This window comes from Leptodactylus fuscus, chromosome 5, assembly GCF_031893055.1.
Source record: "Leptodactylus fuscus isolate aLepFus1 chromosome 5, aLepFus1.hap2, whole genome shotgun sequence".
In the NCBI taxonomy this organism is placed as follows: Eukaryota; Metazoa; Chordata; class Amphibia; order Anura; family Leptodactylidae; genus Leptodactylus; species Leptodactylus fuscus.
The window spans coordinates 94535639-94560043 of NC_134269.1; the positions used below are offsets into that span (position 1 = coordinate 94535639).

The following is a 24405-nucleotide window of genomic DNA, read 5'->3' on the forward strand; positions in this document are numbered from 1 at the left end:
ATTGTGGGTGCACGTAACCCCAATATATTCTTTGAATTCCCAGTCAGAAACTGGCACTATATGGCAGTAGCAAGAAATGAGGGTATTTGTATTCCCAATATACTCTTTGAATTCCCAGTCAGACAATGGCACTGTATACCAGTAGTAAAAATTGTGGGTGCACGTAACCCCAATATATTCTTTGAATTACCAGTCAGAAACTGGCACTATATGGCAGTAGCAAGAAATGAGGGTATTTATAACCCCAATATATTCTTTGAATTCCCAGTCAGACAATGGCACTGTATACCAGTAGTAAAAATTGTGGGTGCACGTAACCCCAATATATTCTTTGAATTCCCAGTCAGAAACTGGCACTATATGGCAGTAGCAAGAAATGAGGGTATTTGTATTCCCAATATACTCTTTGAATTCCCAGTCAGACAATGGCACTGTATACCAGTAGTAAAAATTGTGGGTGCACGTAACCCCAATATATTCTTTGAATTCCCAGTCAGAAACTGGCACTATATGGCAGTAGCAAGAAATGAGGGTATTTATAACCCCAATATATTCTTTGAATTCCCATTCAGACAATGGCACTGTATACCAGTAGTAAAAATTGTGGGTGCACGTAACCCCAATATATTCTTTGAATTCCCAGTCAGAAACTGGCACTATATGGCAGTAGCAAGAAATGAGGGTATTTGTATTCCCAATATACTCTTTGAATTCCCAGTCAGACAATGGCACTGTATACCAGTAGTAAAAATTGTGGGTGCACGTAACCCCAATATATTCTTTGAATTACCAGTCAGAAACTGGCACTATATGGCAGTAGCAAGAAATGAGGGTATTTATAACCCCAATATATTCTTTGAATTCCCAGTCAGACAATGGCACTGTATACCAGTAGTAAAAATTGTGGGTGCACGTAACCCCAATATATTCTTTGAATTCCCAGTCAGAAACTGGCACTATATGGCAGTAGCAAGAAATGAGGGTATTTGTATTCCCAATATACTCTTTGAATTCCCAGTCAGACAATGGCACTGTATACCAGTAGTAAAAATTGTGGGTGCACGTAACCCCAATATATTCTTTGAATTCCCAGTCAGACACTGGCACTATATGGCAGTAGCAAGAAATGAGGGTATTTGTATTCCCAATATATTCTTTGAATTCCCAGTCAGACAATGGCACTGTATACCAGTAGTAAAAATTGTGGGTGCACGTAACCCCAATATATTCTTTGAATTACCAGTCAGAAACTGGCACTATATGGCAGTAGCAAGAAATGAGGGTATTTGTATTCCCAATATATTCTTTGAATTCCCAGTCAGACAATGGCACTGTATACCAGTAGTAAAAATTGTGGGTGTATATAGCCCCAATTCTATTGCTAGGGGACTTGCAGGGTATTTCTGGGGTGAAGGTGGGGGGGCACACCGTTGGAACGGGTATCGGGGTATATATCGGGTATACGGGAATACACTGACAGTGTATTCCATTCAGGATCCTGGGAAAGCTGGGTTGCGGCGATTGAGCCCGTCAGTGCCACGTTACACTGACAAGCTTCTCCCTGGAATTTAGCTCTTACAAGAGCTGTTGGTTGTCTTCTCCTTCCTATCCTAGCCTGTCCCTGCCTACCCAGAATCTAAGCCCTAGCTAGCTGGACGGAAACCTCCGTCCTCGGTGAATTGCAAGCTCAGAATGACGCGAAGCTGGGCGTCGCTGTTCTTTTAAATTAGAGGTCACATGTTTTCGGCAGCCAATGGGTTTTGCCTACTTTTTTCAACGTCACCGGTGTCGTAGTTCCTGTCCCACCTACCCAGCGCTGTTATTGGAGCAAAAAAGGCGCCAGGGAAGGTGGGAGGGGAATCGAGTAATGGCGCACTTTACCACGCGGTGTTCGATTCGATTCGAACATGCCGAACAGCCTAATATCCGATCGAACATGAGTTCGATAGAACACTGTTCGCTCATCTCTAATAGTCAAATCTCTGAAGATTTATTTAGTTTCAGATTTGGATGATCAGGACCAAGATTCGTCTTGAGTCAAACAAATATGAAATGACTATGGAACACACCTTAAATGGTATTAAATTGTAGTTTAGAATACTCTTAGGACTCCTAGGCATCTATCCATCCAATTTCTAGCTCTCTAAGGTAAGTAAAGCTGAACTTAAGTCAAAGTGAAAGTGATGTGTATCTATGACAAAAAAAAAAAAAAGATTGTAAGCAATCAATACAGACTCCAAATATAACCACACTGCAACGACACTATTTTTTATGCATATTAACTTTTAAAATGCTCCAAGAATTACCCATTTATTAGGGAAAGGTGTGTGCCCATGTTTGACACACACGGCAGTTATACTGTAAAAAGCAATAGTTTTGTAGAAAAATGTGCCCATTCTCATGGCTTGTAAGTGTTATTTGGAGGACAAATTTGTGGCTGTGAGTCTAATTGAAAAGTGATGAAGAATTGGCTTAAAAAAACAAACAAAAAAAACCTACCCTTTCCACAACCTTCCCACCACACACACCAAAAATCCCTTGAAAGTAGCAGATGTGAAATCAATATTGTTAGTTTGTGGCAGTGGTGACAATATGTGGAAGGGCGTAACATGATGGACCAGGCCGCAGGACATGTCTGGTTGTGTTGTCTTGACAATGGTAGTAACTGTTTAGAAGTATCAGCCAGAAACAGCAACAGTACAGTGAATGGAAGATTATGATGAAGGGAGACTTGCCTAATGGAAAGAACACCTGGGAGGTAGAAGAGAACTTGGATGATTCTGCCAGTTATCCCTGTATGAGAGCAAATTCCACATCAAGATTGTGCGAGTGACAATTGACAGAATTTCAAGAAAAATTTGGGACACACCATCAGCATGCCTAGCTTGGCCAAAAAACCGGGACTATCTTCCAAAAGTGATCTTTGAGTCTGTGGCTTGCTGCATGCACTAATTATTAATTGCTGCTCACACTGACACTCCAGCATGTGCAAAAGTACCAGAAGTAATGTGCATCCATGAAACGAGGAAGGAGGAGAGGAACCAACTGCTCACACTGGTGGGTTTTTTGTTTGTTTTGTTTTCCCCATCCACAATGTGTATTTGAAAACCAGTACAGAAAAAAAACATGTAATTACTTTTTTTTTCCAGATTAGTGAATGCTAGATTATATTTTGGGTAAACAAACAAACAAAAAAAAAAACACCACTTACATATAAACAGTGTTTTTTTCAGATTTGAGCAGTGCTTTCCTGTTAGAATAGCATGTAGTTAATGGGGGGAAAAAAGTCCAAAAATACTCACTCCTTAATATTTTTTAAGTAACAGGATTGTCTTATAAAAAGTATGTTTGAAGAAGGTGAAATTTATCTTTGTACCGTATTAGCCAGTGGATATGAAATGTAAAGATTGAGAGTCCTTAGTAGTTCATACCTTTTTAATGGCTAACAAAAAATGATGACATATTGTGAGCTTTCGGAACAACTTGGTTCCTTCATCAGGCTAGTATAACAATATCTGAAGGCAAGCACATTTATATAGGAATACAGTGTTTGATGCACAAATGATGGAAAACAGTACAGCAAATAAACAGAGAAGTCCAAAAAAAACGTCAGTTCACAGGAAGGTTCTCTGAGTTTTATGATTCCCTTGATCAGTGACGTGGTGTCTAGGTGTTGTAAAAGGACATAAAACCGTGTGACTGGTTTAACCCCCCTTTGCAGTGTTCCAATCAGTGCAGTTAGTTTTGGCATCTGACATGTTAATTAAGCTCTGAACTGTAAAATGGGTATTCTAAGGCAGGAGCAGGGAAGGGGGCTTGATTATAAACTGTGCCATAGTCAAAGCTCTGAATTACACTTAATTCACCCTGAGACCACCCACTTGACAGTAGAAAGTTTAATTATATCAGGGACCAAAACTAACTGCACTGATTGCCTGGGAATGGTGGGGGCTAGAGAGAAAAAAAAAAAAAAGTCCTAACTGTGCTAGACTTCTATTCAAGGATGAAAGAAACTGGAGTTAACCCTTCTCAAGTCAAATGCATTTCATCTCATGTATGGCACAGTAGATTATTGCTTGTGTTGCATTTTGGCTTGAAGCTTGATTTGATATATGCATAATTTGTCTGTAGAAAAGAAACCCACTTTTGACAGACCTTTGGAAAAAGAATTCAAAAATGAAGTTTTGTTTTTGAAATAAAAAAAGGTTTTATTGTAATCACTATACATGAATAAAATATGCATGCCTGGGTATTTAAGATGGAATTAAAAAGACAGCTGAGATTATATTACATATACACATATACATACATACATACACGTACACACAGATCTTGCAATAGTATGTTTTATGGTAGGTGAGTGACGTGTCCTTTTCTGACTTCATTACAACATGCTTTCCTTCAACTCAAAGGGAGAAATTTGTGGACTGCTCTATATTTAACCATGGGGGGGGAGGTCTGGGGGGGTGGAGGTGATGTGTCGCTTCTCACGTAGACCAGAACAGCACTGAGAAATAACGGAAAGTGGAAAAACACTGGTACAAGATTTAAAGAGGAGTCTGTTCTTCAGACATAACGTAGGTGAGAAGAGCGAGTATCAATTCACTTCACAAAAAATTAAATTAGATTTTTTTTTTTTTCAGGTTACTGAATAATAGTGGTTAACATGTAGAAAAACACAAATTACAGTACAGCACCCAAACCCAATGTCTAAAAATCATAAGATACTCCTAAACTACAAGGGACTATATACATTGAAATTCTGTATTTAACGTACTAGGCAATTGTAAGAAAAGTTTGCACATGAAAATGAAAAGCAATTCAGTGGCATTAAAATCTAATACATTAGATTCTGTATCCTTAATATAAAAATTTCCTCTGTAAGGATCATTTATAGAAAAAGACAAATTAAATAGGAAACACTAAAAGGAAGTATTCATGGCTCAGAACTGAGAAGAAAATGAAAAAAAAAAAAAACAATAAAAAAACCAATGACATGGTCATCAACCTAGATCTGGCTGCAACATGGGCACACTAGTCAATTTAATAGTATAATATATATATTACTTCATATTTGTTTAGGTTCAAGTTATCAGGGTCAAAATAAAAGGCTAAAACGCCAGTGTGTTGTGGGCAGCAGATGACTAAAAACAAAAGGGGCAAAATACTTCATTCATTCATTTCAATTGCATACTGCAGACAAACAATCTGTTCAAAACTCAGATTTGTCAGCAGCTACTGGGCAGCAGTGAGGAAAAAAAAATCCTTCCATTTTTTTTTCTATATAAAAATACTTGAATGTAAGATATGATGAATACAAATATTCAATGATCTCCATCTATCAAGAAAGGAATAGAATTTCCATGAAGGTCTGTCCTAAATGATGCCTGAGGCAGCCTGTTGTCATACTTTGGATACATTGTCCTCCATGGGAACTGCAGGGGTGTACACCACTTTCTTAGCATTCTTTCCCCTGCAAAATTTAAAGTTGACAAAATTATTGTTAAAAAAAAAATGCAAGGTCAGAAAACCCTAAAATGCAGGCATGCAGCTAGTACAATAACATGGTTTACAGGGTTACAATTGTACTGAAGAATACAAAGTGTTGGTTATCGACAAGTCTGCTGTAGTAGGTACATACATCGGTATTATTGATCCTGTAGTAACTATGCAATATGTACCACTACCACAATGTAATATCCCTACTATTATTGAGGCCTAGAAAATAAAGTACTGGACTCATGATAGAATCTTATACATCACTAATGCCTTGGCTGCTTTGTGTTTCCAATGACTAGTTTGCCACCATATGTACAATATACGCTGACCAAGTCCTATCCAAACCCTCAGGGTCGGAGCAGACAGGCTGCTTGTGTATGCTTCTCAGTCACTGCAGAAAGGCGCTCACACTCCTCATAAATACATTGGATGCAAACTGCATATTCAGTCTATTATTTGGCTACTAAGAAAACTGAATAGCACAATGTTTGTACCATTTTGGCTACTAGAGGTATGGCTATATAGTGTAATATGCCGTCCTTAGAAAAGTGCTCTATGAGTTCTACCAAAACACCTTTGTTAATCAAAGTATCTTCTATACTAAAACGCACATCAGCATCTATACGGTTTAGAATTAAGATCAACAAGCCTTTGATGAGCCACCATTTTAAAACAGATACAAATGTGAGATACATGCCAAAATGCAAAAACTTTATTTGGCCAGAAGAAAATTTACCTTATGGACAGTTTCCAAATTATTAGGTTACATCTGTTTTAAAACTAACACACAAAAAATTGAATTACCCTTTTTTCCTGTGAAACAGCCAACAGGTCACTGCAATAATGACGAGACTTCCCAGAATACAGGCCAATGTGACTGCAAGAATAATGCCTAGTAGAAGATGATAATTTGTCATGAGCATTCAGGACCATATCAATTTTATAGGTATTTCTGGACTTATTTCCTTAAGTCTTTACCTTCCCGAAAAGAGACAGACACCAGCCGATTACCATCCGGTTGCAACATTCGGTAATTATCAGTCATCTCTACAGGAGCAGAACTGTTCTGTTCTGTGCAGTACAAGGCTGTTTCTAAAAGGAGAAGCTAGAAGACACAGAACTTTCAGCTAATTGTTAGTTATTTTTAGTGCACCATTAATTCCATTTTGCTGTACATTTGAGGGTTACATACAATACACATAAACAAGTCCAATACTAAAGAATGAGCAGGTCGAACAGTGGGATAGAGACCCCTGCCCACAAGGGCTTAATCGATCAGGGAAAGGGGATAAAGACAGTAGGAGAGGATAAAGAGTGGGAGAATAGGCCAGGTATGGAGGGGCAGGTTGTGGATGGCTTTTTATGTCAGCATTAACCTTTTATACTATTTGTTGGGCAATGGGTAGCCAGTGAAGGGAATGGCGGAGAGGGAACAGCTGAAAAAAAACAAGGGCAGAGGTGGATTAAGCAAGGAGCAGGCTGGAGGGGGCAAGAGCATTTGCTCAGAGGCCATTGTGAAGCATATTACAGTAGTCTACATAAGAGATTATGAGGGCAAGGACTAGCACTATAGTTTCAGGGTTGAGGAAGGAGTGGATTCGATGAATGCTCTTGAGTTGGTAGGAGGAGTTGATGGCTGTTTGCTGGGATATTTGACTTAAAGGATAAGTCAAAGTTAAGGGTTATCCAGAAGGCAATGAACCTGTGAGACTGGAGTAAGTGTAGTACCATTAATTCTCCAAGCTGGAGGAGAGGATGGAGGTTATGGCTTCTAGACATTATGGAACTGTAGACAGCTGAGCAGTAATGTCTGGACCAGAGAGAAATATTGGAGTGCCGTCGGCGTATTAGTGGTATTGAAAACCGTGGGATTCTATGAGTTGGCGAACGGTGTAGATGGAAAACAGGAGGGGTCACAGGACAGAGATTTGGGGACACCTACAGAAAGAGGGTGCCTAGAGGAGGTGGTGTGCGAGAGACGAAGGATGTATGGTTGGTGAGGTACGAGGAGATCCAGGAGATGGCCAAGCTGATGATGCCAAGGAATGAGAGATTTTGTATCAAGAAGGAAAATGTTTGTTTTGGTACCGTGTTAGCCAGTGGTTATAGCAAAGTTTTTTTTGTTTTTTGTATCAAGAAGGAGTGATCGACTATATTAAGGGTGGAGGAAAGGTCAAGGACATGAATAACAATAGTGCTGCTTGGCTCTAGCAGTTAGTAGGTCATTTGTGAATTTGGTTAGAGCAGTTTCTTTGGAGTGATGGGGTTGAAAGCCCAACTGTACTCTGTGAAAAAGTAAGTTGGAATTGGATGAAAGCTAGGAGGATAGTTCAAAGTGGAGTTTTGAGACATACAGGAGCAGTGAGCTAGGGCAATAGTTGGATGGAGAGCAGAGTTGAAGGATTTTTTTTTTTTAAATTAAGGATGAGTGTGACAGTAGTGTGTTTAAAGGCAGAAGGGAAGATACCTCTGGTTAGAGATAAGTTGAAGAGGTGGGTTAGAGCAGGAGTAAAGACTTCAATGATGTTGGAGATGAGTTGTGATTGGAGCGAACAGGTGGGATTTTAAAATTAGGGTGAAGAAGCAGGTTAAGTATGACCAGCACCAGGGGCAACATGGTGGCTCAATGGTTAGCACTGCAGCCCTGGAGTCCTGGGTTCAAATCCTGCCAAGGACAAAACATCTGCAAGAAGTTTGAAAGTTCTCCCCATGTTTGCGTGGATTTCCTCCCATACTCCAAAGACATACTGATAGGGAAAAATGTACATTGTGAGCCCTAAATTAACAGGACCAGACTGTTGGGTAGAGTGCTTGTGGAGAATGTAGGTTGAGGCACTCGCAGTATCAATTTTGTTTTTAAAGTAAGAGACAAAGTCTATGGCTGAGATAAGTGATGTCAGAGAAGGGAGTTGGAGGTATTGAAAAACTGTTTGGAGTTGTGGGATAGGGAAGATATGAATGTTGTGAAATAAACCTGTTTTGCATATAAGAGTACATTCTTGAATTTGAGAACTGCCTCTTTATAATTGATGAAGTGTTCCTTGTAGTGACTGTTCCTCATCGGAGATGTTCTGCAACGGTTGTGGCCAAAAATTGTAATGTAGCCGCAGACTAAAAGCTTTAGGTTTAAAAATGACCAAATTCTGACAATAAGAAAACCACCAGAATCAGTTGTATACATGGACTACTATGGTTCATAGTCCAATAGATTACCTGTTCCTCTGAAATAAAAACAGGATTCCGGAAAACAGACCACAACACACTGGGATAGCAGGGTGGCGTTGTAAGAGAACCCTCATAGCGATAATACTCATCCAGACTTTCAGGGACAAGCTGTTGCACATTAAACCCTGGAATTTGAAGTTTCTGTCCTAGATTGTGAAAAAGTTTAGAAAGTTGCTTCTACCATAACACAATGAAAGGTGACAAATACACAGATTCATGTAGTTTCATAGGCAGTGTGCACCTAACACTGTAAAAAAGTTAAAAATGGTTGTATGGGACCCCAGAAGACAGGAATGAACAAAGTCTAGATTTGTATGCAGATTTATGTAGAGACACATTTTCTGCATGCTTAATTCTTAACACACCTATCTAACGCTCTTATATCGTAGAACATGTGATGTAATGCAACAATATCATGTATGCTGGTTCGTTAAGCCATTTTCTTAATTACAGAACTGTAAAAAAACAAAACATAGGGGGCTTGGCTTGGATGCCAATCAGTATGGCTGCATATGACTGCAGCTTCATCCTCCTTCCTTAGAAGAGCTGTAGGCAAGAATTCCGGACACCAGAACACTTGAAAGTTTGACAGCCTTTTTGAATAATGAGAAGTTAGATAAAATTTGGAAACCCTCGGATACTTTCTGGTACTCCGTGATATTTAGGTTTTGGAGTTAGGCTTTCTGCTACCTTTTTATTTCTCAGCCTCACTACAGTGTGACATTAGTTCCGCCCCTTTTCCTTGTGGTTCTTGTCCTGTGTCTCCCTCCCCCCTTTCCTTGTGGTTCTTATCCTGTGTCCCCCCCCCCTTTTCCTTGTGGTTCTTGTCCTGTGTCTCCCCCCCCCCTTTCCTTGTGGTTCTTATCCTGTGTCCCCCCCCCCCTTTTCCTTGTGGTTCTTGTCCTGTGTCTTCCCCCTAAACACACTTTTTTTTTTTTTTTTAAATCTGCTGATAATACCATGTAACTACATACATCTCTCCAGGATCTTTTGTAGTGGACCTACATGTTTTGTGGATACTTTTCTCTTTTTTTTGCTTTGTATTTGTGTTTTCTCTTTATATAAAATTTAATAAAAATTACAATGAAAAAGGAAGAAGTGATTTTCTTTTGATGGCATCCAACTCTTTCGCCACTTGAAATAGGTATCTCAGATTAATAGGCTTCCTTATGTAAGGATATTCAATTGCCCCTACAAATTTGTACTCCCATTTAACAAACAAACAAACAAAAAAAACACAATACAAAAACTATACACGTAAACAGTAGAAATGGGCTGATAAGTAATCATGTTATACTGCAGTTTACCATGCAGAGGAGACTGACTTCTTGTCTACACAGCAGAGCTAGTTGTAGTCTGGTAGTCAAACTGGGATTCTCCAACCTAAATATTTAGTTGGAGTAGAACTAGAAGCTCCAAAATGAGACACACTCACTCACCTTTGTACTTGATATGTGGCAGTTGAGAAATTATATCATCATATGCAGAATTAAAAGAACCGATCTGCAAATACAATAACAATAAACCAATTACACACACTTAAGACAAATACAGCAGTTAGGGTTGGTTCACACTAGTGCTTGTATTCCGTCCGGAAGGCGTCTGCATTGACACCCCCCAGTTGGAATACAATCGCAATTGCAAACGATGTGCTAGCAAAGCGCACGGACCCCATAGACTATAATGGGCTCAGTGTGCGCGCACTGCCCGCACGAATCATCCATGTGGGTAGTACGCGGCAAGCACACTGAGCCCATTATAGTTTATGGGGTCCGTCCGCTTTGCCATCACATCGCTTGCAATTGCGATTGTATTCCGTCCAGGGGTTGTCCATGTGGACTCCTTCTGGACAGAATACAAGCACTAGTGTGAAGCAACCCTTATACAGTTATAAATAGTATTTAACTCATGGCTCATTAGGTCTCCTCATTATTTACAGCTGGTTACCTAGGTTTCAGACCATCTCTTTGGTCAGGCTGATTACTCTGTCTCTTTTCCTGAACACCTATATTCTCTTCTCTCTGCATATTACCTTTAGCTGCTGAGCCCTGATAAGAATAGAATAGTGGCTTGAAGTCCAGAGATAACTGGAATTTACAGTACAGTGCATACTGCTGGACCAAGCTGAAAACCAGAAAAAAGAGGGGAAAGGGAGGACCGGTGAAACCCTGAGATGGGAAAACCCCTTTAAAGTTCTGTTCTTAGTGAATTTTTTTTTAAGACTCCTTTAACTTAGGAATCCCAAAAGCATCAATGCTCATATTAAAATATTAGGTCAATATACCTGTACAACATGTTTACTAGAAAAAAAACAAAAAACACACACCACACACGACAACTTATGAAAGGGATGAAATAATTAAAATTGATATAAAGAGACAAAAATAAAGGGAAGGAACAAAAGAGGGGGTAGGAGTCTTGGAAGTGATGATATGACCCACAGAACCCTGATGTCCTCGTATCCAGTCTGTCTGGCATTAAATGAAAAGACATAAGGGTTTGAGCAAGCCTACATTCACAGGATATCTGTGCTTAGTCCTGCAAGGTGTTTGTAAAAACCATCCCTGCCAGGTTCCTTCAAAAACTGTATGCGAGTGTACCTAGAAGAATTGCTGTTGCTTTGAAGGCAAAGGGATGTTAACAGTTAACACTTCTATTTTTAAAAGCATTCTTACTTTGCAGTATTTTTCCCCACAACTCACAAACTTGCACAGTACTATGTATGTTGGTGCCATTTCCCGGACCAAACACAAAGCATGTTATTTGTTTGTTTTTTTTCAGGATAGAACAACAGTCCCATTGGGAGCCAGATCTCCTAGTGTCATAGAAAACCATGATACTGAGTTTTTGACTCAGTCTGTTTTTGGGAAATACGGTCCATGTGTCACAGACTGAATATGCCTATTTGGCTACATCTAGAACTACACTTTATTGGGCTGGCTTCAAAGCTGAGCGGCAACAAAAAACAAACACAAACTTCTTCTCACCTCTATGAGAACTCCAAGGACAGCCAATCCGTCTGAGGCCTCCATAGCTGTGCTAATATCAGCATATTTAGAGTTATAATGCACAATATGCATCTGAAATAAAAACACATATGTTTGCAAATACTTCATATTTGTCAAGGTAAATGGAAATATGAAACCCAGGTAACAGAAAAGTCTTATCAATTTTTTAATCAAGCTCTGCAAAAAATATTGCATTTGAACACTGCTGACCTCATTGAGTGGGAAATGGGCATGGTTAGCCTGTCAAGCTGATGTGCACCATTTTTTTTATTAAAATGTAACTTGCAAAAAAAATTAAAATTGTCATCTCACTCAAGTAGATACCACTAATGATAATGCTCTCCCATTGTTCCTATCTTTGCTTCCTGCTGCAAACAACTTTACTAAACACACAACCTTGTAGGGTTGGTTCACACTAGTGCTTGTATTCCGTCCTGAAGGAGTCCGCATGGATACCCCCCCCAGACGGAATACAATCGCAATTGTAAACTATGTGCTGCCAAAGCACACGGACCCCATAGACCATAATGGGCTGCGTGTGCTTACCGCGCACTGCCCGCATGAATCTAGTCTGTGCGGTCCGTATGCTTTGCCAACACATCGCTTGCAATTGCGATTATATTCCGTCCAGGGGGTGTCCATGCGGACTCCTTCAGGACGGAATACAAGTGCTAGTGTGAACCAACCCTTAGGCTAGATTCACACCTGTGCCTGAGGATTCATGCACTTTGGTGATGTATTTAGACAAGTTTAAATTGAGAAGGCTTGTGGAGACTCTTGTGAGAAGCAACTCTTTACTAACTTACGCTAGGTTCACACCTGCGTTCTACTTTCCGTTCTGTGCTTTCCGTCTTCTGCATGCCAGAAGACGCAAAGCACAGACCGGGTCCGGCCGTGAGCGGCGGTGAGCGTTTTATGCTCTCCGCCGCGAAACCGGATTTTTTAATCCGGACACAGAGTACTGCATGTCCGACTCTGTGTCCGGATTATAAAACCTGGTTTCGCGGCGGAGAGCGCAAAACGCTCACCGCCGCTCACAGCCGGACATCTCTCTCACCCATTCAAATGAATGGGTAAGAGAGACTCCTGCAGGTTTCCGTCTCCTGCCTCTGTTTTATGCAGGAAACGGAAACCTGCACAACGGAAAGGGCAACGCAGATGTGAACGAGCCCTTACTTAGTCAGGCTGTCCAGAGATCAAATTCCCAGTCCTATCCACTATGTGGACATAGAGGATAAGGATGAGCAGTAACTCTAAGAACTTGCTTGTTCCCACCATGTATGAGGTCCCTTATTACTCAGTTACAATCCAGAATTACAGACAGTAGTGAATGGGTATAAGCATGAATTTGAATCAGCTTTTTAGTTATCTTTCTGTTCCTAATTCATCCAGATTGGAGAGCCAGAAGAACTTCCATGTATAATAATGTTGCTTCAGGTGCTTGACTGCTGCTTGGCAAATGGCTTTGTAATCAGCTGAGAACACCCATACAATATACTATAGTATATTTGCAATTTACTGCAGCAGTATATAGCCAGAATCATTCAGGCCAAATGCAGTATAATACATGCACTAGCTACCAAATGTGGGCCTCCTACAAGGGAAAGCTCCCATGGTTTAGGGGTGTATACCATATAAATCACTGCACTTACATATGAGGCAGAGTTTATGGGAGATGAATATGAGTTATCACGTATTAGCTTCCACATGCCAGTGCACTGATAAAAAAGGGCACATTTAGGGCTAAGACTCCAGGATGCAGTAAAGCTACGTAGACTCCACTCCTGGTTATGGCTCAAAAAAAATCACAGATACAAAGCACTGACAAGTGAATAAAGAATGTAATTTTTTTTTGTTTATATAAGACTTGCATCTTTAATATTTTTAGAGCACCATTAATCCCATGTTGCTGTACATTTGAGGATTTACAAATAATTCACACAAAATAAGTCCAACACTAACATTGACACTAACAGAGTACAGTGGAACATACGGATGTATAAGAAATTCACAAAAAGTGCATTTTTCAATTTAACATGGTGTGTTGGATATGAGAGTAAGCAGTAGATATAGACAATTGCCTGAACCAGACTAATAGCATAAAAACCCCTGAGCACAAGACCCATAGTAAAGTGCAACTTACCTCTGCAGGAAACCTCTTGCCTGCAATGCAATGTTCTGACCCCTTATGGCCAGACAGGCTGCCCCAATGAAAGTGAAGTTGTGAAGCAATGTAGCGGAAAGGTGGGATCTCTATGTACATACTTGGAGGTAACGAAACAGATACTAAGATAAAGATAGAAAAGTAAGTTTTATTTAGTCAGTCACATCCAATAACTGCAGATAGCTAGAAAATGTAATATCTGTACCTGTATGGCCATTGTTAGATATGGTGAAGTAATCTGTCGTAGAAACGTTGTATCCATACAACTGAATGGGTTTCAGAGTGGAATCATACTGAAGGATACTGCCATGAAAGTCAAGAGGAGACTGATAGACCCCACCACAGAAGCTATATGTTATTGGCCAGTTGTTCTCCCCATCACTGCCTAAGAAAAAAAATATATATATTTAGAAGTCATCAGTGAACATTAAAGAATAGAGATGAGCGAACACTAAAATGTTCAAGGTTCGAAATTCGATTCGAACAGCCGCTCACTGTTCGAGTGTTCGAATGGGTTTCGAACCCCATTATAGTCTATGGGGAACATATACTCGTTAAGGGGGAAACCCAAATTCGTGTCTGGAGGGTCACCAAGTCCACTATGACACCCCAGGAAATGATACCAACACCCTGGAATGACACTGGGACAGCAGGGGAAGCATGTCTGGGGGCATAAAAGTCACTTTATCTCATGGAAATCCCTGTCAGTTTGCGATTTTCGCAAGCTAACTTTTCCCCATAGAAATGCATTGGCCAGTGCTGATTGGCCAGAGTACGGAACTCGACCAATCAGCGCTGGCTCTGCTGGAGGAGGCGGAGTCTAAGATCGCTCCAGACCAGTCTCCATTCAGGTTCGACCTTAGACTCCGCCTCCTCCGGCAGAGCCAGCGCTGATTGGCCGAAGGCTGGCCAATGCATTCCTATGCGAATGCAGAGACTTAGCAGTGCTGAGCCAGTTCTGCTCAACTACACATCTGATGCACACTCGGCACTGCTACATCAGATGTAGCAATCTGATGTAGCAGAGCCGAGGGTGCACTAGAACCCCTGTGCAAACTCAGTTCACGCTAATAGAATGCATTGGCCAGTGCTGATTGGCCAATGCATTCTATTAGCCCGATGAAGTAGAGCTGAATGTGTGTGCTAAGCACACACATTCAGCTCTACTTCATCGGGCTAATAGAATGCATTGGCCAGCGCTGATTGGCCAGAGTACGGAACTCGACCAATCAGCGCTGGCTCTGCTGGAGGAGGCGGAGTCTAAGATCGCTCCACACCAGTCTCCATTCAGGTCCGACCTTAGACTCCGCCTCCTCCAGCAGAGCCAGCGCTGATTGGCCGAATTCCGTACTCTGGCCAATCAGTGCTGGCCAATGCATTCTATTGGCGTGATGAAGCAGTGCTGAATGTGTGTGTTTAGCTCAACTACACCGGTGGAGTAGTTGAGCTAAGCACACAGATTCAGCTCTGCTTCAATCAGCGCTGGCCAATGCATTCTATTAGCTTGATGAAGCAGAGTGTGCACAAGGGTTCAAGCGCACCCTCGGCTCTGATGTAGCAGAGCCGAGGGTGCACAAGGGTTCAAGCGCACCCTCGGCTCTGATGTAGCAGAGCCGAGGCTGCACAAGGGTTCAAGCGCACCCTCGGCTCTGATGTAGCAGAGCCGAGGCTGCACAAGGGTTCAAGCGCACCCTCGGCTCTGATGTAGCAGAGCCGAGGGTGCACAAGGGTTCAAGCGCACCCTCGGCTCTGATGTAGCAGAGCCGAGGCTGCACAAGGGTTCAAGCGCACCCTCGGCTCTGATGTAGCAGAGCCGAGGCTGCACAAGGGTTCAAGCGCACCCTCGGCTCTGATGTAGCAGAGCCGAGGCTGCACAAGGGTTCAAGCGCACCCTCGGCTCTGATGTAGCAGAGCCGAGGCTGCACAAGGGTTCAAGCGCACCCTCGGCTCTGATGTAGCAGAGCCGAGGGTGCACAAGGGTTCAAGCGCACCCTCGGCTCTGATGTAGCAGAGCCGAGGGTGCACAAGGGTTCAAGCGCACCCTCGGCTCTGCTACATCAGAGCCGAGGGTGCGCTTGAACCCTTGTGCACACTCTGCTTCATCAAGCTAATAGAATGCATTGGCCAGCGCTGATTGAAGCAGAGCTGAATCTGTGTGCTTAGATCAACTACTCCACCGGTGTAGTTGAGCTAAACACACACATTCAGCACTGCTTCATCACGCCAATAGAATGCATTGGCCAGCACTGATTGGCCAGAGTACGGAATTCGGCCAATCAGCGCTGGCCAATGCATCCCTATGGGAAAAAGTTTATCTCACAAAAATCACAATTACACACCCGATAGAGCCCCAAAAAGTTATTTTTAATAACATTCCCCCCTAAATAAAGGTTATCCCTAGCTATCCCTGCCTGTACAGCTATCCCAGTCTCATAGTCACAAAGTTCACATTCTCATATGACCCGGATTTGAAATCCACTATTCATCTAAAATGGAGGTCACCTGATTTCGGCAGCCAATGACTTTTTCCAATTTTTTTCAATGCCCCCGGTGTCGTAGTTCCTGTCCCACCTCCCCTGCGCTGTTATTGGTGCAAAAAAGGCGCCAGGGAAGGTGGGAGGGGAATCGAATTTTGGCGCACTTTACCACGCGGTGTTCGATTCAATTCGAACATGGCGAACACCCTGATATCCGATCGAACATGTGTTCGATAGAACACTGTTCGCTCATCTCTATTAAAGAAACCTCCAGTGTCCTCCTGTAATCCTATTTCAAGGATCAACCTTCAGCCTCCAAGCCTTGATTTATTCTCACTGCTCACTATTGAGAGAGGAGAGAGGCTGTTACAGTGTAATAGATCACACAGCATGGAAATGGACTGATTGTCTCACACTATATACTGATTTATATGCACTGAAAAGTAAACCCATTTTCAATACAATGAAACTAAATTTTACAAAGTATGCCAACAAATCACTTGTGTACATCTCAGAAGTGCACTACTGGCTCAGTGTAAAAATTCCAAGAAAAAAAAAAAAAAGATTGTACAGCCCACTCACAAGGTGGCAAAGTCTACTTGCGACTCCTGATGCACAGACGCTAAGCTCCTTGTCACAAAGTGAAGACAAATTGAAGAAAAAGGTAGGGTATTCCAGCAACCTGGCAAGCCATGGAGTCAAATTAAAAAAAAACAAAAAACCCTTTTACTCAACATATGGACATAAAAGAAGAACCGTATATATATATTATATATGATTCCCTTGTCCATTTATTGATTAAAAGTTAATTATTTACTCCACGGCTCACCTTGTTAGTGTAAAAGTAATAAATGTATGTAGCTCATGGTGTAGAGGTGAACTGCTATAGTGTAAGTTTTTTTTTTTTTTCCATTCTGCTGAAACCTAGTTACACAGTATTTGATCTCAGTTATATAGAAAACGCTTTGTAATCTTCAGACATTTTAAAAGGACATGTAAAAAGCAGATAAGTCTGTTAGCAGCATGTTATAGAGCAGGAGTAGTCAAAAGGTTTGATGTGTAGTTTGTGGGAGAAGATTCAGTATAACCTATTGACTTCTCAACATAGAGCAGATATTTTGATGGATTCAGTAAGAGGTGGCTCTATCACTGTAGGACCATCTCCTTTACTTAACATAGGTTCCGGTCCAAAATACGGGTAGCCACGACTGGATTCTGGTGCACTGTATCGGCATCCAGTCACGCACTCTGCTCCGGATTAGGCCCAAGAATGAGCATCTCGCTTCTTTTTCCAGGAGCCGGAAAAAAGACCTGACCAGCTCCCATTGATTTCAATGGGAGCCGTCTGTTTGGTCAGGATTTTGAGGCGGATACGGCCTCAAAATCCTGACCGAAAACCCTCGTGTGAACTTACCCTAATGGACCATCCCCACAGATTGATTCAGGAAACACTAACCTCACAGTGCGTTTCCCCTTGTGAATCAGTGACTCTGTTGCCAATATGTAACTTTTTATTTATTAATTAATATGTAAATTAGCTCTTTGGAGCAACGAGGCACCAATTCACAAGGGGAAAACAGTTTGATTCAGGTGATCCTAACCTATCTGCGGGGTTGGGTTCAGTCACTGAGGTTTGGTGGTGACTACTCGCTATAATTTGTCACTGCATCGATTTACAATGACTATTAAATGTAACCTGGACACCAAAGTCAATTCTGCTAAGTAAATATGCTTTACTCTCTTGATAATATAGGTGGACTAAACAGGTTAGAGTAAAAGGACCATTTCCTGGTGATTTATAGAAGTATTTGTTATGGACTGATACCAATCAAGGAGTCAGATCTTTGTATTAGCCATGACAAAGGCCCCAGTGTCCTATTCTAAGAGTCATTGTCAGCAATGCAGGAATTCCTCTCTGTACGTGTAACCTTATATCAACGCTGAACGGTCACGCAGAGCAGGAATGCAGTGTGTGCACAATATCTCACATCCATTCCCATCACCAAGATGCAGATTTTGGTAGAGCTGCACAATTTTCACTCACTTGTAAACTCATGTGTCCTACAATAATACTAATATCTTCTAGTATTTGCAGGGTACTCACTGAGGTTTGTATTTTCATGGCTGCAGTTTACTTGAAAAGTTTACTAAATTTTCATGATGTTGTCTAATAAAACGCAGACTCAGTCATATGCATTTGATACTGTACCCAATATTGTATTGAGGAATACATAGGTTTGTTTGTTTGTTTTATGTTGGATGGTGTATGAGACAGAAAGGGGAAAAAAATGCCCCAATACGTGCATTACATACTTATGAGAACTGAACAGAACCCACTTATGAAAACCGTCTTTCTGCAACTTGTTTCCATAATAGTTATAAGGTACTTAAAAGTGTGACCAGCAGCAGCTTTGTGGTCCGCATCATACATTTGTAGCAAGTCACTGTATTTACAGTAGAAGAATGAAATATTGTAACAGTCAAATAACTGCACATCTATGTGAAAGTCTCACATTATCTCACTGAAACATTAAAGAAACTGTCTGAAATTAGGTGTGTGTGTGTGTGTGTGTGTGTGTGTGTGTGTGTGTGTGTGTGTAATCCAGAAGCGATGTCAGTAAATACTTCACTGAAAGTAGTTGAGACTTGAAACAAGCTTATAGCAGATGTAGTTGAAAAGATCTACAAAAATTTCTACTGTGCCTGAATCAGGCGAACTGCCATAAACATCTCAAAAATTGTGAAAAAATGTTGTACTTTATTAAATTTAACACATTAAAAATACACAATAATAAATGTACAGGGGATAGTACAAACCATATAATACATGGAGGTTAAGTTGTGATAGGCTGTAGGTAGAGATGAGCGAACAGTGTTCTATCGAACTCATGTTCGATCGGATATTAGGCTGTTCGGCATGTTCGAATCGAATCGAACACCGCGTGGTAAAGTGCGCCATTACTCGATTCCCCTCCCACCTTCCCTGGCGCCTTTTTTGCTCCAATAACAGCGCAGGGTAGGTGGGACAGGAACTACGACACCGGTGACGTTGAAAAAAGTAGGCAAAACCCATTGGCTGCCGAAAACATGTGACCTCTAATTTAAAAGAACAGCGCCGCCCAGGTTCGCGTCATTCTGAGCTTGCAATTCACCGAGGACGGAGGTTTCCGTCCAGCTAGCTAGGGCTTAGATTCTGGGTAGGCAGGGACAGGCTAGGATAGGAAGGAGAAGACAACCAACAGCTCTTGTAAGAGCTAAATTCCAGGGAGAAGCTTGTCAGTGTAACGTGGCACTGACGGGCTCAATCGCCGCAACCCAGCTTTCCCAGGATCCTGAATGGAATACACTGTCAGTGTATTCCCGTATACCCGATATATACCCCGATACCCGTTCCAACGGTGTGCCCCCCCACCTTCACCCCAGAAATACCCTGCAAGTCCCCTAGCAATAGAATTGGGGCTATATACACCCACAATTTTTACTACTGGTATACAGTGCCATTGTCTGACTGGGAATTCAAAGAATATATTGGGAATACAAATACCCTCATTTCTTGCTACTGCCATATAGTGCCAGTTTCTGACTGGTAATTCAAAGAATATATTGGGGTTACGTGCACCCACAATTTTTACTACTGGTATACAGTGCCATTGTCTGACTGGGAATTCAAAGAATATATTGGGAATACAAATACCCTCATTTCTTGCTACTGCCATATAGTGCCAGTGTCTGATTGGGAATTCAAAGAATATATTGGGGTTACGTGCACCCACAATTTTTACTACTGGTATACAGTGCCATTGTCTGACTGGGAATTCAAAGAATATATTGGGAATACAAATACCCTCATTTCTTGCTACTGCCATATAGTGCCAGTGTCTGACTGGGAATTCAAAGAATATATTGGGGTTACGTGCACCCACAATTTTTACTACTGGTATACAGTGCCATTGTCTGACTGGGAATTCAAAGAATATATTGGGAATACAAATACCCTCATTTCTTGCTACTGCCATATAGTGCCAGTGTCTGACTGGTAATTCAAAGAATATATTGGGGTTACGTGCACCCACAATTTTTACTACTGGTATACAGTGCCATTGTCTGACTGGGAATTCAAAGAATATATTGGGAATACAAATACCCTCATTTCTTGCTACTGCCATATAGTGCCAGTGTCTGACTGGGAATTCAAAGAATATATTGGGGTTACGTGCACCCACAATTTTTACTACTGGTATACAGTGCCATTGTCTGACTGGGAATTCAAAGAATATATTGGGAATACAAATACCCTCATTTCTTGCTACTGCCATATAGTGCCAGTGTCTGACTGGGAATTCAAAGAATATATTGGGGTTACGTGCACCCACAATTTTTACTACTGGTATACAGTGCCATTGTCTGACTGGGAATTCAAAGAATATATTGGGAATACAAATACCCTCATTTCTTGCTACTGCCATATAGTGCCAGTGTCTGACTGGTAATTCAAAGAATATATTGGGGTTACGTGCACCCACAATTTTTACTACTGGTATACAGTGCCATTGTCTGACTGGGAATTCAAAGAATATATTGGGAATACAAATACCCTCATTTCTTGCTACTGCCATATAGTGCCAGTGTCTGACTGGGAATTCAAAGAATATATTGGGGTTACGTGCACCCACAATTTTTACTACTGGTATACAGTGCCATTGTCTGACTGGGAATTCAAAGAATATATTGGGGTTATAAATACCCTCATTTCTTGCTACTGCCATATAGTGCCAGTTTCTGACTGGTAATTCAAAGAATATATTGGGGTTACGTGCACCCACAATTTTTACTACTGGTATACAGTGACATTGTCTGACTGGGAATTCAAAGAGTATATTGGGAATACAAATACCCTCATTTCTTGCTACTGCCATATAGTGCCAGTTTCTGACTGGGAATTCAAAGAATATATTGGGGTTACGTGCACCCACAATTTTTACTACTGGTATACAGTGCCATTGTCTGACTGGGAATTCAAAGAATATATTGGGGTTATAAATACCCTCATTTCTTGCTACTGCCATATAGTGCCAGTTTCTGACTGGTAATTCAAAGAATATATTGGGGTTACGTGCACCCACAATTTTTACTACTGGTATACAGTGCCATTGTTTGACTGGGAATTCAAAGAGTATATTGGGAATACAAATACCCTCATTTCTTGCTACTGCCATATAGTGCCAGTTTCTGACTGGGAATTCAAAGAATATATTGGGGTTACGTGCACCCACAATTTTTACTACTGGTATACAGTGCCATTGTCTGACTGGGAATTCAAAGAATATATTGGGGTTATAAATACCCTCATTTCTTGCTACTGCCATATAGTGCCAGTTTCTGACTGGTAATTCAAAGAATATATTGGGGTTACGTGCACCCACAATTTTTACTACTGGTATACAGTGCCATTGTCTGACTGGGAATTCAAAGAGTATATTGGGAATACAAATACCCTCATTTCTTGCTACTGCCATATAGTGCCAGTTTCTGACTGGTAATTCAAAGAATATATTGGGGTTACGTGCACCCACAATTTTTACTACTGGTATACAGTGCCATTGTCTGACTGGGAATTCAAAGAATATATTGGGGTTATAAATACCCTCATTTCTTGCTACTGCCATATAGTGCCAGTTTCTGACTGGTAATTCAAAGAATATATTGGGGTTACGTGCACCCACAATTTTTACTACTGGTATACAGTGCCATTGTCTGACTGGGAATTCAAAGAGTATATTGGGAATACAAATACCCTCATTTCTTGCTACTGCCATATAGTGCCAGTTTCTGACTGGTAATTCAAAGAATATATTGGGGTTACGTGCACCCACAATTTTTACTACTGGTATACAGTGCCATTGTCTGACTGGGAATTCAAAGAATATATTGGGGTTATAAATACCCTCATTTCTTGCTACTGCCATATAGTGCCAGTTTCTGACTGGTAATTCAAAGAATATATTGGGGTTACGTGCACCCACAATTTTTACTACTGGTATACAGTGCCATTGTCTGACTGGGAATTCAAAGAGTATATTGGGAATACAAATACCCTCATTTCTTGCTACTGCCATATAGTGCCAGTTTCTGACTGGTAATTCAAAGAATATATTGGGGTTACGTGCACCCACAATTTTTACTACTGGTATACAGTGCCATTGTCTGACTGGGAATTCAAAGAATATATTGGGGTTATAAATACCCTCATTTCTTGCTACTGCCATATAGTGCCAGTTTCTGACTGGTAATTCAAAGAATATATTGGGGTTACGTGCACCCACAATTTTTACTACTGGTATACAGTGCCATTGTCTGACTGGGAATTCAAAGAGTATATTGGGAATACAAATACCCTCATTTCTTGCTACTGCCATATAGTGCCAGTTTCTGACTGGTAATTCAAAGAATATATTGGGGTTACGTGCACCCACAATTTTTACTGCTGGTATACAGTGCCATTGTCTGACTGGGAATTCAAAGAATATATTGGGGTTATAAATACCCTCATTTCTTGCTACTGCCATATAGTGCCAGTTTCTGACTGGTAATTCAAAGAATATATTGGGGTTACGTGCACCCACAATTTTTACTACTGGTATACAGTGCCATTGTCTGACTGGGAATTCAAAGAGTATATTGGGAATACAAATACCCTCATTTCTTGCTACTGCCATATAGTGCCAGTTTCTGACTGGGAATTCAAAGAATATATTGGGGTTACGTGCACCCACAATTTTTACTACTGGTATACAGTGCCATTGTCTGACTGGGAATTCAAAGAATATATTGGGGTTATAAATACCCTCATTTCTTGCTACTGCCATATAGTGCCAGTTTCTGACTGGTAATTCAAAGAATATATTGGGGTTACGTGCACCCACAATTTTTACTACTGGTATACAGTGCCATTGTCTGACTGGGAATTCAAAGAGTATATTGGGAATACAAATACCCTCATTTCTTGCTACTGCCATATAGTGCCAGTTTCTGACTGGTAATTCAAAGAATACATTGGGGTTACGTGCACCCACAATTTTTACTACTGGTATACAGTGCCATTGTCTGACTGGGAATTCAAAGAATATATTGGGGTTATAAATACCCTCATTTCTTGCTACTGCCATATAGTGCCAGTTTCTGACTGGTAATTCAAAGAATATATTGGGGTTACGTGCACCCACAATTTTTACTACTGGTATACAGTGCCATTGTCTGACTGGGAATTCAAAGAGTATATTGGGAATACAAATACCCTCATTTCTTGCTACTGCCATATAGTGCCAGTTTCTGACTGGTAATTCAAAGAATATATTGGGGTTACGTGCACCCACAATTTTTACTACTGGTATACAGTGCCATTGTCTGACTGGGAATTCAAAGAATATATTGGGGTTATAAATACCCTCATTTCTTGCTACTGCCATATAGTGCCAGTTTCTGACTGGTAATTCAAAGAATATATTGGGGTTACGTGCACCCACAATTTTTACTACTGGTATACAGTGCCATTGTCTGACTGGGAATTCAAAGAGTATATTGGGAATACAAATACCCTCATTTCTTGCTACTGCCATATAGTGCCAGTTTCTGACTGGTAATTCAAAGAATACATTGGGGTTACGTGCACCCACAATTTTTACTACTGGTATACAGTGCCATTGTCTGACTGGGAATTCAAAGAATATATTGGGGTTATAAATACCCTCATTTCTTGCTACTGCCATATAGTGCCAGTTTCTGACTGGTAATTCAAAGAATATATTGGGGTTACGTGCACCCACAATTTTTACTACTGGTATACAGTGCCATTGTCTGACTGGGAATTCAAAGAGTATATTGGGAATACAAATACCCTCATTTCTTGCTACTGCCATATAGTGCCAGTTTCTGACTGGTAATTCAAAGAATATATTGGGGTTACGTGCACCCACAATTTTTACTACTGGTATACAGTGCCATTGTCTGACTGGGAATTCAAAGAATATATTGG

The 24405-nt window shown here is 40.9% G+C and overlaps 1 protein-coding gene across 1 annotated transcript in view; it reads right to left on the reverse strand.

The window, feature by feature from the left end:
* Positions 1–5391: 5391 nt before the first annotated feature.
* CA12 (carbonic anhydrase 12) overlaps positions 5392–24405 on the reverse strand; it is a 33566-nt gene continuing 14552 nt past the window's right edge. Inside the window, exons 3-10 of the mRNA XM_075276242.1 lie at positions 14102–14281; positions 13876–14018; positions 11712–11804; positions 10164–10227; positions 8713–8870; positions 6478–6604; positions 6304–6391; positions 5392–5473 (exon numbers count right to left, since the gene is read on the reverse strand). Of these exons, the coding sequence (XP_075132343.1) occupies positions 5404–5473; positions 6304–6391; positions 6478–6604; positions 8713–8870; positions 10164–10227; positions 11712–11804; positions 13876–14018; positions 14102–14281 (923 nt within the window). The 3' untranslated portion in view covers positions 5392–5403. The remainder of the gene's footprint in view (positions 5474–6303; positions 6392–6477; positions 6605–8712; positions 8871–10163; positions 10228–11711; positions 11805–13875; positions 14019–14101; positions 14282–24405) is intronic.